Source organism: Agelaius tricolor, unplaced genomic scaffold (assembly GCF_023055355.1).
Source record: "Agelaius tricolor isolate 1412-34295 unplaced genomic scaffold, bAgeTri1.0.p SCAF_5, whole genome shotgun sequence".
Taxonomy (NCBI): domain Eukaryota; kingdom Metazoa; phylum Chordata; class Aves; order Passeriformes; family Icteridae; genus Agelaius; species Agelaius tricolor.
The window spans coordinates 46321511-46338798 of NW_027269265.1; the positions used below are offsets into that span (position 1 = coordinate 46321511).

Here is a 17288-nt window from a genome sequence, read left to right on the forward strand (position 1 = left end):
CACATAAGAAATTTATTTTGAGGGAGTCTTTAAGCTATTTATAACCATTCTTTGGAACCTTTCCTAATTCTGTTTAATACCCAAATCAATAATTTCCTTCTACTCCTGGAGTACACTGCTATATTATTCTTGCTGTTAATTAATTACAATGACCAAATTCTGAGTAATTATGAGAAACATATCCACAAAATTATACTACAGCAAGAACTAAATATTCAAATTTAAGTCTTCTATTAACTAACAGTCATATTGAGAAAGTAATATCAATTCCACATGGTTATTTTCAAAATGCCAGGAATACGAAGTCTTATTAAAATACATAGAAAATACCTATTAGATTATATATTTCATATATAGTATATGTGTATTCTCTATTATAATGTACTACATATAAAATACACATATGTTAAGTATATATTTTATATTTATAAATATTTTACATGTGGTAATATTGAACTAAGTAGAAAAGTCATTAACTGGTCAAAATATTTTAAAGTCTGTGTGGTTATGCAGTTAAGTGTAAATAAATACAGAGATAATACCAAGGAGAATAAAACCTCTTCTACTTATACCAAAGCAATTGAGATGTATTATCTAAGCAGTGACATACTGTGCAAAGGATATCAGATTACCTATATTTAGCTACAAACCTTTAATAGGTGTCAAAGAAACTACCTCTACAATAATAAGGCAAAAAGTCAAAACCTACTTTAGAAATTAAATTTGAGACTGCCAAAGCAAGTTCATTAAAATTAAAATATTACATAATATTAAAAATATTTACAACAAAAAAAAAAGTATGGAAGATTAATAATTTCTTCCTGGAACTCTAATAAGAACAGACAAGACTTATGTTTCCTCCTTTAAATTACAGAACTTACAACTGCAACACCAGTGACAACTGTATGTGTGAAAAATGTCTGTGTGTGGTCAGAATGGTATGATTCCACTCAGCCTGAAAACAAAGAGGACAGTGGAGATTATGAAACATATCAAAATCTCAAGGATAAAGGATACAGTGTGTGTACAAACCCAAGCGAAGTTCAATGCAGAGCCAAAGAACACCCAGATACTGAAATTACCAACCTTAACCAAACAATAGAGTGTAGTCAAAGCAGAGGATTAATATGCAATAACCAGGACCAAGAATCCAAGCAGTGCTATAATTATGAAATCAGAATATCCTGCTGCAGATACATACCATGTTCAGAAGCACAGACTACAACATCCACAACCACAAGAGAATTCACAACTACTGCTGTAGAATCAACACCCTTTACAGTACAGACAACAATAATACCAACCACACAAAAACAAGAAAGTGAAGTAACTACAACACCAATGAGAGAACGAGAAAGAACGACTCCGAGCGAAACATCAGTAACATCAACGACAACCCAAGTGTCAACAACAGGATACCAAATCACAACTATGACAGCAGGAACCTCCACTGTGGTAACCCAAGCTCCATCATCACCCAATACTATCTCCACACTCCCAGGATCAACACTACAAACAACACCTGGCACCACGATAATCTCCAGTACTACTACCCTGCCCACACAAGGCACGACTATTACTACACCTGGACCAAGAGTACCAACCCAAGGTACCACCAGTGCCAGCACCACCACAACCACCAGGGAAAGGAGCACTCTATCTACAGAAGGAACTCTTCCAACAGTATTATCCACTGTTGCTATCCAAACAACATCAACAATTGCTGCCTCCACCCCTGAAATAAAAATAAGAACCACAACAGGCACCACGGCTGGACCCAGCACCACAGGCTCAGCTGGAGAGGAAACCACCATCATTGCTACCACCACCAGCACCTCTCCCCCTCAGACTGAAGGTACAACCATCATCATCCCAACAACAACAAGAGTGCCCACACCAGCCACAAGCACTGCCAGCACCTCCAGGACTACCGAGAGAAGTACCACAAGAGCCTCTGCCACCTCTGCTCCAGGAGAAACCTCCACAGTGGAAACCCAGACTACAGCACCTCTCACCACACCCTCTGAAGTTAAAATAAGAACCACAACAGGAAGCACAGCTGGCCCCAGCACCACGGGCTCAACTGGAGAGGAAACCACCAGCATTGCTACCACCACCAACACCTCTCCCCCTCAGACTGAAGGCACAACTGCCATAATCCCACCCACAACAACAGTGCCTACCCCTGCCACCAGCACTGCCAGCACCTCCTGGACCACTGCAGGAAGCACCACAAGAACCTCTGCTACCTCTGCTCCCGGAGTAACTTCTCCTGTGGTGACCCAGACTACAGCACCTCTCACAACATCGTCCAGAGTTAAAATAAGAACCACAACAGGAAGCACAGCTGGCCCCAGCACCACGGGCTCAACTGGAGAGGAAACCACCATCATTGCTACCACCACCAGCACCACTCCCCCTCAGACTGAAGGTACAACCATCATCATCCCAACAACAACAAGAGTGCCCACGCCAGCCACCAGCACTGCCAGCACCTCCAGGACTACCGAGAGAAGTACCACAAGAGCCTCTGCCACCTCTGCTCCAGGAGAAACCTCCACTGTGGAAACCCAGGCTCCAACATCTCCCACAACACCCTCTGAAGTTAAAATAAGAACCACCACAAGCACCACAGCTGGCCCCAGCACAACCACCACCACCACCCCACCCACAACCACAGGGCCCACGCCAGCCACCACCACAATCCGCATCTCCAATAGCACAGACAACTGCATTGTGGAGCGCTGTGCCTGGACCCAGTGGTTTAATGTGGACTCCCCTACTCCAGGCAGCGAAAATGGAGATTCAGAGACATTTGAAAACATCAGAGCTGCTGGGTATGAGTTGTGTGACAAGCCACAAGACATCAAGTGCCGAGCTAAAGACTACCCTGACACAATTGTGAAAATAATGGAACAGAAATTTGACTGCAGCCTTGAAAAGGGACTTGTGTGCAGAAATAAGGACCAGACTCTCAAGTACCCCACGTGCTTTGACTATGAGGTCTCAGTGCTGTGCTGTGACCGAAAACACTGCCAGACAACAGTGCCAACCCCAGCAACCACTGTAAGCACCTCCACAACATACGTCCCAGCAGAAACCCCCACAATAGCAACACGACCTGCAGCAACACCAACTGCTGTCCCCACACTTTCGCAGCAAGTAATAACAACCACCGTAGGAACAACAAGTACCCTCTCACCACAAGGAACCACCATCGTCTCCCCAATATACACAGAGCCAATGAAACTAAAAACCACAACAGGAAGCACAGCTGGCCCCAGCACCACAGGCTCAGGCAGAGAGGAAACAACCATCATTGCTACCACCACCAGCACCTCTCCCCCTCAGACTGAAGGCACAACCATCATCACCCCAACAACAAGAGTGCCCACGCCAGCCACCAGCACTGCCAGCACTTCCAGGACTACCGAGAGAAGTACCACAAGAGCCTCTGCCACCTCTGCTCCCGGTGAAACCTCCACTGTGGAAAGCCAGGCTCCAACATCTCCCACAACACCCTCTGAAGTTAAAATAAGAACCACAACAACATCTGAAGTTAAAATAAAAACCACAACAGTAACCACCGCTGGCCCCAGCACCACGGGCTCAGCCAGAGAGGAAACAACGATCATTGCTACCACCACCAGCACCTCTCCCCCTCAGACTGAAGGTACAACCATCATCATTCCAACAACAACAAAAGTGCCCACCCCTGCGACCAGCACTGCCAGCTCCTCTACAACCACCTGGGAAAGCAGCACTCTATCTACAGAAAAAACTCTTCCAACAGTATTATCCACTGTTGCTATCCAAACAACATCAACAATTGCTGCCTCCACCCCTGAAATAAAATTGAAAACCACCACTGGCACCACGGCTGTCCCCAGCACCACAGCTTCAGCTGGAGACAGCACAACTAACATCTCTACCACCACCAGCACCTCTCCCCCTCAGACTAAAGGTACAACCATCATCATCCCAACAACAACAAGAGTGCCCACACCAGCCACCAGCACTGCCAGCACCTCCAGGACTACCGAGAGAAGTACCACAAGAGCCTCTGCCACCTCTGCTCCAGGAGAAACCTCCACAGTGGAAACCCAGACTACAACACCTCTCACAACACCCTCTGAAGTTAAAATAAGAACCACAACAGGAAGCACAGTTGGCCCCATTACCACAGGCTCAGCTGGAGAGGAAACAACCAGCATTGCTACCACCACCAACACCTCTCCCCCTCAGACTGAAGGCACAACTGCCATAATCCCACCCACAACAACAGTGCCTACCCCTGCCACCAGCACTGCCAGCACCTCCTGGACCACTGCAGGAAGCACCACAAGAACCTCTGCTACCTCTGCTCCTGGAGAAACTTCCACTGTGGCGACCCAGACTACAACACCTCTCACAACATCGTCCAGAGTTAAAATAAGAACCACAACAGGAAGCACAGCTGGCCCCAGCACCACGGGCTCAACTGGAGAGGAAACCACCATCATTGCTACCACCACCAGCACCTCTCCCCCTCAGACTGAAGGTACAACCATCATCATCCCAACAACAACAAGAGTGCCCATGCCAGCCACCAGCACTGCCAGCACCTCCAGGACTACCGAGAGAAGTACCACAAGAGCCTCTGCCACCTCTGCTCCAGGAGAAACCTCCACTGTGGAAACCCAGGCTCCAACATCTCCCACAACACCCTCTGAAGTTAAACTAAGAACCACAACAGGAAGCACAGCTGGCCCCAGCACCACAGGCTCAGGCAGAGAGGAAACAACCATCATCTCTACCACCACCAGCACCTCTCCCCCTCAGACTGAAGGCACAACCACCATCATCCCACCCATAACAACAGTACCTGCCCCTGCCACCAGCACTGCCAGCACCTCCTGGACCACTGCAGGAAGCAGCACAAGAGCCTCTGCCACCTCTGCTCCCGGAGAAACCTCCACTGTGGCGACCCAGACTACAGCACCTCTCACAACATCGTCCAGAGTTAAAATAAGAACCACAACAGGCACCACGGCTGGCCCCAGCACCACAGGCTCAGCTGGAGTGGAAACAACCATCATTGCTACCACCACCAGCACCTCTCCCCCTCAGACTGAAGGTACAACCATCATCATCCCAACAACAACAAGAGTGCCCACGCCAGCCACAAGCACTGCCAGCACCTCCAGGACTACCGAGAGAAGTACCACAAGAGCCTCTGCCACCTCTGCTCCAGGAGAAACCTCCACAGTGGAAACCCAGACTACAGCACCTCTCACCACACCCTCTGAAGTTAAAATAAGAACCACAACAGGAAGCACAGCTGGCCCCAGCACCACGGGCTCAGCTGGAGAGGAAACCACCATCATTGCTACCACCACCAACACCTCTCCCCCTCAGACTGAAGGTACAACCATCATCATCCCAACAACAACAAGAGTGCCCACGCCAGCCACCAGCACTGCCAGCACCTCCAGGACTACCGAGAGAAGTACCACAAGAGCCTCTGCCACCTCTGCTCCAGGAGAAACCTCCACAGTGGAAACCCAGGCTACAGCACCTCTCACAACACCCTCTGAAGTTAAAATAAGAACCACAACAGGAAGCACAGCTGGCCCCAGCACCACAGGCTCAGGCAGAGAGGAAACAACCATCATCTCTACCACCACCAGCACCTCTCCCCCTCAGACTGAAGGCACAACCGCCATCATCCTACCCACAACAACAGTGCCTACCCCTGCCACCAGCACTGCCAGCACCTCCTGGACCACTGCAGGAAGCACCACAAGAACCTCTGCTACCTCTGCTCCCGGAGTAACTTCTCCTGTGGTGACCCAGACTACAGCACCTCTCACAACATCGTCCAGAGTTAAAATAAGAACCACAACAGGAAGCACAGCTGGCCCCAGCACCACGGGCTCAACTGGAGAGGAAACCACCATCATTGCTACCACCACCAGCACCTCTCCCCCTCAGACTGAAGGTACAACCATCATCATCCCAACAACAACAAGAGTGCCTACGCCAGCCACCAGCACTGCCAGCACCTCCAGGACTACCGAGAGAAGTACCACAAGAGCCTCTGCCACCTCTGCTCCAGGAGAAACCTCCACTGTGGAAACCCAGGCTCCAACATCTCCCACAACACCCTCTGAAGTTAAACTAAGAACCACAACACCATCTGAAGTTAAAATAAGAACCACAACAGGAAGCACAGCTGGCCCCAGCACCACGGGCTCAGGCAGAGAGGAAACCACCATCATTGCTACCACCACCAGCACCTCTCCCCCTCAGACTGAAGGCACAACCACCATCATCTCAACAACAACAAGAGTGCCCACGCCAGCCACCAGCACTGCCAGCACCTCCAGGACTACTGAGAGAAGTACCACAAGAGCCTCTGCCACCTCTGCTCCAGGAGAAACCTCCACAGTGGAAACCCAGGCTCCAACATCTCCCACAACACCCTCTGAAGTTAAAATAAGAACCACCACAAGCACCACAGCTGGCCCCAGCACAACCACCACCACCACCCCACCCACAACCACAGGGCCCACGCCAGCCACCACCACAATCCGCATCTCCAATAGCACAGACAACTGCATTGTGGAGCGCTGTGCCTGGACCCAGTGGTTTAATGTGGACTCCCCTACTCCAGGCAGCGAAAATGGAGATTCAGAGACATTTGAAAACATCAGAGCTGCTGGGTATGAGTTGTGTGACAAGCCACAAGACATCAAGTGCCGAGCTAAAGACTACCCTGACACAATTGTGAAAACAATGGAACAGAAATTTGACTGCAGCCTTGAAAAGGGACTTGTGTGCAGAAATAAGGACCAGACTCTCAAGTACCCCATGTGCTTTGACTACGAGGTCTCAGTGCTGTGCTGTGACCGAAAACACTGCCAGACAACAGTGCCAACCCCAGCAACCACTGTAAGCACCTCCACAACATACGTCCCAGCAGAAACCCCCACAATAGCAACACGACCTGCAGCAACACCAACTGCTGTCCCCACACTTTCGCAGCAAGTAATAACAACCACCGTAGGAACAACAAGTACCCTCTCACCACAAGGAACCACCTTCGTCTCCCCAATATACACAGAGCCAATGAAACTAAAAACCACAACAGTAACCACCGCTGGCCCCAGCATCACAGGCTCAGGCAGAGAGGAAACAACCATCATTGCTACCACCACCAGCACCTCTCCCCCTCAGACTGAAGGCACAACCATCATCATCCCAACAACAACAAGAGTGCCCACGCCAGCTACAAGCACTGCCAGCACCTCCAGGACTACCGAGAGAAGTACCACAAGAGCCTCTGCCACCTCTGCTCCAGGAGAAACCTCCACTGTGGAAACCCAGGCTACAGCACCTCTCACAACACCCTCTGAAGTTAAAATAAGAACCACAACAGGAAGCACAGCTGGCCCCAGCACCACAGGCTCAGGCAGAGAGGAAACAACCATCATCTCTACCACCACCAGCACCTCTCCCCCTCAGACTGAAGGCACAACCGCCATCATCCTACCCACAACAACAGTGCCTACCCCTGCCACCAGCACTGCCAGCACCTCCTGGACCACTGCAGGAAGCACCACAAGAACCTCTGCTACCTCTGCTCCCGGAGTAACTTCTCCTGTGGTGACCCAGACTACAGCACCTCTCACAACATCGTCCAGAGTTAAAATAAGAACCACAACAGGAAGCACAGCTGGCCCCAGCACCACGGGCTCAACTGGAGAGGAAACCACCATCATTGCTACCACCACCAGCACCTCTCCCCCTCAGACTGAAGGTACAACCATCATCATCCCAACAACAACAAGAGTGCCTACGCCAGCCACCAGCACTGCCAGCACCTCCAGGACTACCGAGAGAAGTACCACAAGAGCCTCTGCCACCTCTGCTCCAGGAGAAACCTCCACTGTGGAAACCCAGGCTCCAACATCTCCCACAACACCCTCTGAAGTTAAACTAAGAACCACAACACCATCTGAAGTTAAAATAAGAACCACAACAGGAAGCACAGCTGGCCCCAGCACCACGGGCTCAGGCAGAGAGGAAACCACCATCATTGCTACCACCACCAGCACCTCTCCCCCTCAGACTGAAGGCACAACCACCATCATCTCAACAACAACAAGAGTGCCCACGCCAGCCACCAGCACTGCCAGCACCTCCAGGACTACTGAGAGAAGTACCACAAGAGCCTCTGCCACCTCTGCTCCAGGAGAAACCTCCACAGTGGAAACCCAGGCTCCAACATCTCCCACAACACCCTCTGAAGTTAAAATAAGAACCACCACAAGCACCACAGCTGGCCCCAGCACAACCACCACCACCACCCCACCCACAACCACAGGGCCCACGCCAGCCACCACCACAATCCGCATCTCCAATAGCACAGACAACTGCATTGTGGAGCGCTGTGCCTGGACCCAGTGGTTTAATGTGGACTCCCCTACTCCAGGCAGCGAAAATGGAGATTCAGAGACATTTGAAAACATCAGAGCTGCTGGGTATGAGTTGTGTGACAAGCCACAAGACATCAAGTGCCGAGCTAAAGACTACCCTGACACAATTGTGAAAACAATGGAACAGAAATTTGACTGCAGCCTTGAAAAGGGACTTGTGTGCAGAAATAAGGACCAGACTCTCAAGTACCCCATGTGCTTTGACTACGAGGTCTCAGTGCTGTGCTGTGACCGAAAACACTGCCAGACAACAGTGCCAACCCCAGCAACCACTGTAAGCACCTCCACAACATACGTCCCAGCAGAAACCCCCACAATAGCAACACGACCTGCAGCAACACCAACTGCTGTCCCCACACTTTCGCAGCAAGTAATAACAACCACCGTAGGAACAACAAGTACCCTCTCACCACAAGGAACCACCTTCGTCTCCCCAATATACACAGAGCCAATGAAACTAAAAACCACAACAGTAACCACCGCTGGCCCCAGCATCACAGGCTCAGGCAGAGAGGAAACAACCATCATTGCTACCACCACCAGCACCTCTCCCCCTCAGACTGAAGGCACAACCATCATCATCCCAACAACAACAAGAGTGCCCACGCCAGCTACAAGCACTGCCAGCACCTCCAGGACTACCGAGAGAAGTACCACAAGAGCCTCTGCCACCTCTGCTCCTGGTGAAACCTCCACTGTGGAAACCCAGGCTCCAACATCTCCCACAACATCCTCCGGAGTTAAAATAAGAACCACAACAGGCGCCACAGCTGGCCCCAGCACCACAGCCTCAGGTAGAGAGGAAACCACCATCGTCACTACCACCACCAGCCCTGCCTCCACTTCACCTGAAATAAGATTAATTACCACTTCTGGCCCCTCATCTGTGCTCACTACAACTCTTCCTCAGTCTGGAATTACCACAGGTAAATTCTTATGACATTCTTTTCTCCCAATGCAGAAAATACTGCTATAACAGCTTTCTTCAGCACTACTGTCAGCCCCGGTATGTCATTGTCTACTTTTTAAAATTTTACAACCATCATTTTCTTTAGACCAACATTCATATCTTTGTGTTTTGTGGCTTCTTTCCCTACACCAGTTTGTGATTATATGAATCTATGACCATTTATATTTCTTAAAACACATAAACCAGTTTTTAATCAATCTCCCTCTTTGTTACTAGTATTTTTGTTTGTCAGCTTGGTTAACTTCATAGTATTAATTCTAACTTAAATGAGGAAAGTTGAAACTTTTCAAAATGTTAGAGGTAAATCTTGTCAGATTTGCCAAAGGCCAGATGTTATTCAATGTGCAATGAAAAAGTTTCCATAATGTGCACTTATGAATAGCTCAATTATTTGAATGCAGGAAACATGTGCACTTGATTTGCCAGAATGTTGAATAGACCTCTTGAAGGTGTTAAAATTATTAGATCAAAATCCTGTACCTGCAAACTAAATTATTACTTGTACTCCACTGTAGCTTCAGCTGGTACATCACAATCAAGCCATGTTACAACAAGCACTCCTTCAACCTTCAGTTCTTCCACCAGCACATCCGTTACATCCAGCAAAATACCTCCATGCTTTTGTCATGTGTTTGAAACTTTATTTTCTCCTGGTAAGTATCTTATTTTATGATTATAAAAGATTTCATAGGCAATATAAACCCTTAAGACTCTATTCAATTAAAGATAACCACTCAAAGTCATCTAAACGTAGAACGTTTTATACATGAATACACTTCATATTTTCACAATATTTTCTTGGTTTTTCTCCCTATGTATTTTCATTCTTGTAATTTCTTTTCCAATTTTCATCTGCAGGGGAAGTGGTATACAACAGAACAGATAGAGCTGGCTGTAATTTTTATGCACTTTGCAGCAAGGAATGTGAGATTGAGCCCTTCTACGGGCCATGTCATCTGACAACTCCTGCTCCTTCAGTCGCCTCCTCAACTACATCACAAACTGCCTCACCAACCACAGCAACAACCACCACAATTTCAGTAGAAAGAAACTGCACTGATGTCGATCCTGCACGAAAGGTGGTTCCCCTCCCTACTTTATATTACACAACTGTTGCAAAACCAGACCAATTTCTGCCCTTTAACAGTCAATTCAAATCAACCTTTATGTATCTCAATAATAAAGTTGGTCATGTAACAAATGACCTGACAGCACACAATTATTTAACCTGGCATTACCAAACTTTTAAGTAACCTCTTGGTGGAAAAGCTCACTAAGACCATGGCAGAGATTTTTGGTTTTAATAAAAGTAATTTAAATTTCATAGACATAAGTAGACAAGCCATGAAATGTAAAATACCATTCTTTTAATGCAGAAGAAAATTCTGTGGTTATTCTTATCATACCTGTTCTTAAATAATGTACTAAAACAACTACAACCTGAATTTCCTACTAATTTTGAGAGTATATCTTAAGTTAAAACTGAACAACTAGGATAAAGGAGCATTTAAGAATAAATAATTTACATCTTTTCAGCCTGGAGAGGAGTGGATAGATGAATGCCAGAAATGTGTCTGTGATTCCCTCACTGCTACTGCACAATGCCAGCCACTCCCATGCCAAACAGCTCAGCAAACAACTTGTGACCTAGGATTTGTTTCCATGGCTGTAATACCACAAAAAGACCCATGTTGTCCTGAATTTGAATGCAGTAAGTATTAAAAATACATGTATAAATATCACTCCAGGCAATTACATTTGCACTTCTGTTAATATCTAAGTTCTTAATGTATCACAATAACAGCAAAATATTTCTTAAATTTTTCTGTCTCAGTGAACACACAACGATTTTTGGCTAAATATGCATTGAAGCTTTGTTTAAAAAAAAAAAGTTATTTTCATTTAATTTTAATAAGAGAATAGGTGGGAGAGCAGAATAGTATTTTGAACATTCACTGGTCTATGTAGCTCAACTGTCTTTGTACCTGTAATTATAAATGTTATCCATGCATTTTTTTCATCTTATTAATGGAACATTGGAGCACATTAACATTAGTCTAAATGCAACTAAACTAAGATGCATAAACACAAGAATAAGTCACCAAATAGCTTAACAGTTAACTAGAAGACCAAGTAACAGGAAGCAATAGTACAAAGTGAATTGTAATCAGCAACTGAATTGATGAACAGTGTATGAAAAATAATAATTATACTTACACTCTTGCCAGATGCTCATGAAAATAAACTAATATAACTAGGATTTTTTTATTTATAAACATACACTTTTATATACACATATTTTATGTACATATACTTGTGCAAAAGACTTAAAAGAAAAAAGTATCCATAAATTAAGCCTGAAAAAGTAAAGTCAAAACAAAGGAACAGGCAAGTTTAAGCCGTTCTGTGAAAGACATAGGTGGGTTCTGCCATGTTGTCAGATTTACATTATATAGGAATACCTTTAGTAGGAATACCTTAGCAGGAATACCTTTTTCCACAGTGTCAATCTCCCATACAAGCCATGTTCTGAAAGGTCATAAAGAATCAATAACTGAAGCATCTTTGTTTATCATGGAGGCTGAGGGTTCCCAGAGGAAACAACTAATTTAATTTGAATTGAACCAGATATTGAAAGGACAAAAAAGGGATTTTTCAGGCATAGCTCAAGTTTGAAGCCATTCCTCTCCACCTCTTCCAGCTGATTTTAATGGTGAAACTTTACTTAAACATTCAGCTACCCTATATATGAAGCCTAAGCACGTAGGGGGATTGAATTCAAGTTTTCCGTACTCTCTGTGTTACTAACAAAACCTGGTAACATCTTGACTTCTCAGGAAGACTCACAATTTGAGTTATTCTGGAATTAATTTTTTGTTTTGTTTTTTAGAACCAATACCTGATGTCTGCGTGATTAATGGAACATTGTACACGGTAAGAATGATATGGCAGTATATTGCTGGAAGTGAAAAGTACATCCTTTCTACCAAAATAAGTCTTTGAGAAAGTTCTTTTCCCAGTACATGTTTTTGGGAGTTTTTCTCTCTAGCCTTTAATTGGAAGTTGTTTGGGTATTTAGAGTCAAAATCAAATTTGTCACAGAAGTCTTCCTCATCGAGTAGTATTAAAAGAAGAGTGTACCATTTTTAGTGATGTACTTTCTTTTTAAGCTTCCTCTCACTGTAATGAATGACTTTGCCAGACAATCTGATAAATACCCCAAACTCAATTGCTCTTTGAAATAAGCCCAGAAAACCTTAAAAAAACAAAGCGAACATTTTTGATTTGTTACCTAAACCCTTTTGCTAAAGTTGGTACTTAGGTCATTAACTCGTAATTTAAATATTAGCACTGGAGTCTTTGGGGATACACTTCAGAAAGACTAAAATCCATATGTAAATTTAGATCTCTACTTAGATATCTGCATATGTAAAGGCCTATTTTAGTCCCTGCTTTTAAATTATAATTGTTTTCCAACCACTGAAGATAACTGATAGAGGAAAAATATTCTTAAATAGAGCATTGAAAAGCTGGTAAAATAATTTGACATACAGACCAATCTTAATTTAATGTAATAATTTACTGCTCCCTTTTACATTGCTTCATTTAGTTTCCTCTTAATATGAGCTTTCCTGCAAGGCATGAAGCCAAAAAATCTCTGTGTTCAAAGAATTTGAGAACTGTCATACTTGCGTACCTCAATGGTTCTCAGCAATGCTTTCAACTCTGCCTTTATATTACACAGAAACTGTTGGCATTTGAATGTTTTTTGGGATTTTTTTCTGTCTTGCAGATTGGAAAGTCAGTAGTAATCAATTCATGTAAGAAGTGTACCTGCAGTTCTGAGAAGGATCCAGAGACTAATGCAAACATTATGCATTGTGAAACAGTTCAGTGTGAGACATCTTGCCCACTGGTGAGTTCTCTAGGTTCTCTAGGCTGCCCAGTCAGCTAGACTAGAATTCTCCATCACCAGTTCAACATACTTTCTCCTTCATCTCTTTCTGAGTAGGGTTACCAATACATGATTGAGGAAGGAGAGTGCTGTGGGAAGTGTATTGAAGTTGCTTGCAAAGTCAAACTCAGTAACAACACTGTTCATGTCCTCAATGTAAGTATTCTTTTCATTTTCAGATCTGTTAGCCCATACAAGTTAGAACAGCTAAGAGTCAACTCAAGTCCCTTACTGGTAAAAATAAAATACTGAAATTACTTTGAAAAACAATGTATCAGCTTTCTGAGTTCAACAATATTTGGTATCAAATTCTTGATTTTTGTGGCTAATGGAGCAATGGTTTCTAATTTATGGTCTAAGTGTTCAGAGCCAGGATTTAAACTTTCAAGCTAGCTACAGTTTGTAGAATTTCATTTTTGCCAGTTGAAAGAAGTTCAGAAGCATCTGAGAATCTTTGAGGACTGAGAACTTAATTAGCTCAGACATACTTGATCACAATGAAAAAAAACCAACTTTTGCTTTTATTATATAATCTTAGGTTAATGAGATCCTGCCACTCGATCAGTGCAGCCACTACAAATGTGAAAAAATTGAAGATCAGTTTGTTGCAGTCCAAACGAAAAGAGTATGCCCTGAGCATGACCCCGCAGAGTGTGATCCTGTAAGTTTTTATCAGTCTTTCATTGACTCAATTCAGTTTAAGTGAACAAGGAGGGACAAGGAAGAATACAACAAATCACTTCCACTGAAGTTGCAGGAATGTCTCAAGAATGAAACTAGGCTTGCTCTATGATTAATAATAAGAAAAGCATAGTATTTTCTTATGAGGCTATAAGTATTGAAGACTCCTGTGGTGAGGACAGTAAGTCATCCATTGTTTCATTCAGGGTTCATCCCAGAGAAGCCTTCTTCCCAGTATCAGTAGTGCTAACTAATATACTTATTCATGATTGTCAACCATGTACTAATACAAATCCTCCTTCTTTTACAAAGGACGAAGCAGAGATTACATCTGATGGCTGCTGCAAAATATGTAAACGTAAGTAATGCTGTGTTTATGTGTTCTGCCTGAAGAGCACTCTGTTCAATCTGTAACTATCTTTGAGTGGATGGAAAGAGTCTTCACTCACCCTGTTTTGACATAGTCTATTTAAGAAGATCCTGTGTTTCACTGTTTATTCAAAAGAAAAACGCAGTTTTTTTCCTCATACTGAATATCACAAGTCAAACCAGCAAATACTCAAGTCTCTGCATTGTCTTCCAAAGGCACTTTACAGCCGAAATCAAAGAATAATCTGACAACTCCAAATACATTACACAGTACCCATCCCATCACATACTGCAGATTCTCTGTAATCAGACATCAAGCACTTTGAAACTGGTTTACAATTCCTTTAGTTCGGAACTAGAGAACTGAAGTATATTTTCTCTCCTCCCCCCTTTTTATGAAGCTAAAAGCTGCAAGCCTTACACCAAGGAAACAGTGATCCGCCATGCTGACTGTGAGTCTTCTGGACCTGTTCAGGTCTCATATTGTGAAGGAAGTTGTCCTGGCTCCTCAATGTAAGTTCTAAAAATTCATTTAACATCTCTGTGGCTTCCTTTATCTGGTCTGTCAAGTTAATTTATCACTCAAGGGTACTGAAGGAGCTGGAGAAAGTGCTCACAAAGCTACTTTCAATAATTTGTCAACAGTCTAGTTAACTATGGAGATCCCAGTTGGCTGCAGGCCAGCAAATGAGATGCTCATCTACAGTAAAGTTTGGAGAGAGGATCCAGGGAAGTACAGACCTGTCAGCCTGACCTTGGTGCCAGGGAGCAGATTATCTTGAGTGTGATCATGGAGTACATACAGGGTAATAAGGGGACCAGGCCCAGCCAGGATGGGTTTGGGAAAGGCAGCTGCTGCTTGACCAACCTGATCTCCTAGGACAGGGTGACCCACTTAGGGGATGAGGAAAAGGCTGTGGATATTGTCTACCCAGACTTGTATAAAGTTTTTTACAGCACTTCCCACAGCATTCTCCTGGAGAAGCTGGGAGCTCATAGCTTGGACAGGTGAACTGTTCACTGCATAAAAAATTGTTCATGGCCTGGATGGCCAGGTCCAGAGGGTGATGTTGAGTGCAGTTACCTGCAGCTGGGGGATGGTCACCAGTGGTGGTTCCTGGGGCTCAGTGTTGCATCCAGTCCTGTTGTATATCTTTATCAATAATTGTGTGAGGTTCAATAAGGCTTAGTGCTGTGTCCTGCCCTTGGGCCACAACCACCCCAGACAGCTGGGGCAGAGCGGCTGGGATGCTGCCCAGTGGAAAAGGACCTGGGGATGTTGGTGACAGCAGCTGGACATGAGCCAGTGTGTGCCCAGGTGGCCAAGACAACCAAGAACATCCTGGCCTGGATCAGCAACAGTATGGCCAGCAGGACCAGGACAATGTACTCGGCCATAGTGAGGCCACACCTCGAGTCCTGTGTCGAGTTCTGGGCCTCTCACTGAAAGAAAGACATTGAGGTACTGAAGCATGTCCAGAGAAGGGCAAAAGAGCTGGGGAAGGGTCTGGAGCCCAAGTTTTGAGGACCAGCTGAGGGAGTTGGAGGTGTTTAACCTGGAGAAAAGGAGGCTCAGGGGAAATGTTCACACTCTCTACAACTGCCTGAAAGGAGGATGTAGTGAGGTGGGGGTTGATCTCTTCTCCCAGGTAACAAGTGAAAGGATGAGAGGAAATGGCTTCAAGTTGCACCAGGAAGGGTTTAGATTGGATATTAGGAAATATTTCTTCACTGAAATGGTTGTCAAGCACTGGAACAAGTTGCTGAGGGAAGCAGTTCAGTCATAATCCCTTCAAGTATTTAAAAGACATTCAGGTGTGGCACTTAGAGACACAGTTTGGTGGTGGACGGGTAGTGCTGGGATAATGCTTAGACTCGATGATCTGAAAGGTCTGTTCCAACCTACATGATTCTGTGATTGCAGAACAGCAACAAAGTTCATGTATTTATATGATTCCACTGAATTGAATTGGATTCAATGTAAGCAAGAACAGTTTCACTATATTGAAGACAACGAAAATCACTTTCATAAGTGTGCGTGACAAGGAGGAAAAGAGGATTAAAAAAAAAAAAAACCAAAACCAAGCCAAACACTCACAAAAATCACTGAGGGGTTTTTTTTTAAAAACACTGTGTGTTTTTAACCAGATGCATTTTTTCCCCTGGCGGAACACAGGTACTCTCTTGAAGCAAACCAGATGGAACACAAGTGTGGTTGCTGCCAGGAACTCAGCACTCAAACAAGAGATGTGACCCTGACTTGCCAAAATGGAACCAGCATAAATTATACCTATCTCTATGTGGAAAACTGCCAGTGTGTGAATGCTTGCTCTTCAGAAACCACTGCAGCACCTGACTCCCAATTCCAACAATCTAGAAAATATGGCTCCCAATTGCAGCAGGCTGTATCACTTGGTTCCCAATGGCAACTCAGCTGAGGATATGATCACTGGCAAAAGAAAGCAGAGACCCTAGAGAAGCTGGAATCATGTCTTCCCGAAAATAAATTGTGCTCCTTCTTTAACATTCCTTTTTCATGACTTACTTGTAAAAATAATTAAAAAAAAGGTCAATTAAATTGCAGTGTTTGGTTTTTTTTTTAATGTTACATATTGAAGAGTAAAAACAGATGACTGCAAAATCTGTAATACCTCATGTAACTTACAGAAATATGCAAGCACATGCTTTATCACAAAACCTATATTTGAGGTAAAAAAGAATTAAGGAGCCTCTAAAAAATAAAGCAAGAAAACATTGCAGCTACATTGCACTTCTTGATCCTAGTGAAAGCATTACTGCATATTCTTTTTATAGACATAATAGTCCTAACACA

At 44.6% G+C, this 17288-nt stretch overlaps 1 protein-coding gene across 1 annotated transcript in view; it reads left to right on the plus strand.

Moving 5' to 3' along the window:
- Positions 1 to 16957, plus strand: part of LOC139589545 (mucin-5AC-like) — a 67242-nt gene extending 50285 nt beyond the window's left edge. Inside the window, exons 35-44 of the mRNA XM_071425984.1 lie at positions 882 to 9406; positions 9966 to 10103; positions 10309 to 10529; positions 10987 to 11161; positions 12341 to 12384; positions 13244 to 13366; positions 13463 to 13561; positions 14002 to 14066; positions 14825 to 14968; positions 16632 to 16957. Of these exons, the coding sequence (XP_071282085.1) occupies positions 882 to 9406; positions 9966 to 10103; positions 10309 to 10529; positions 10987 to 11161; positions 12341 to 12384; positions 13244 to 13366; positions 13463 to 13561; positions 14002 to 14066; positions 14825 to 14968; positions 16632 to 16893 (9796 nt within the window). The 3' untranslated portion in view covers positions 16894 to 16957. The remainder of the gene's footprint in view (positions 1 to 881; positions 9407 to 9965; positions 10104 to 10308; positions 10530 to 10986; positions 11162 to 12340; positions 12385 to 13243; positions 13367 to 13462; positions 13562 to 14001; positions 14067 to 14824; positions 14969 to 16631) is intronic.
- Positions 16958 to 17288: the final 331 nt, after the last annotated feature.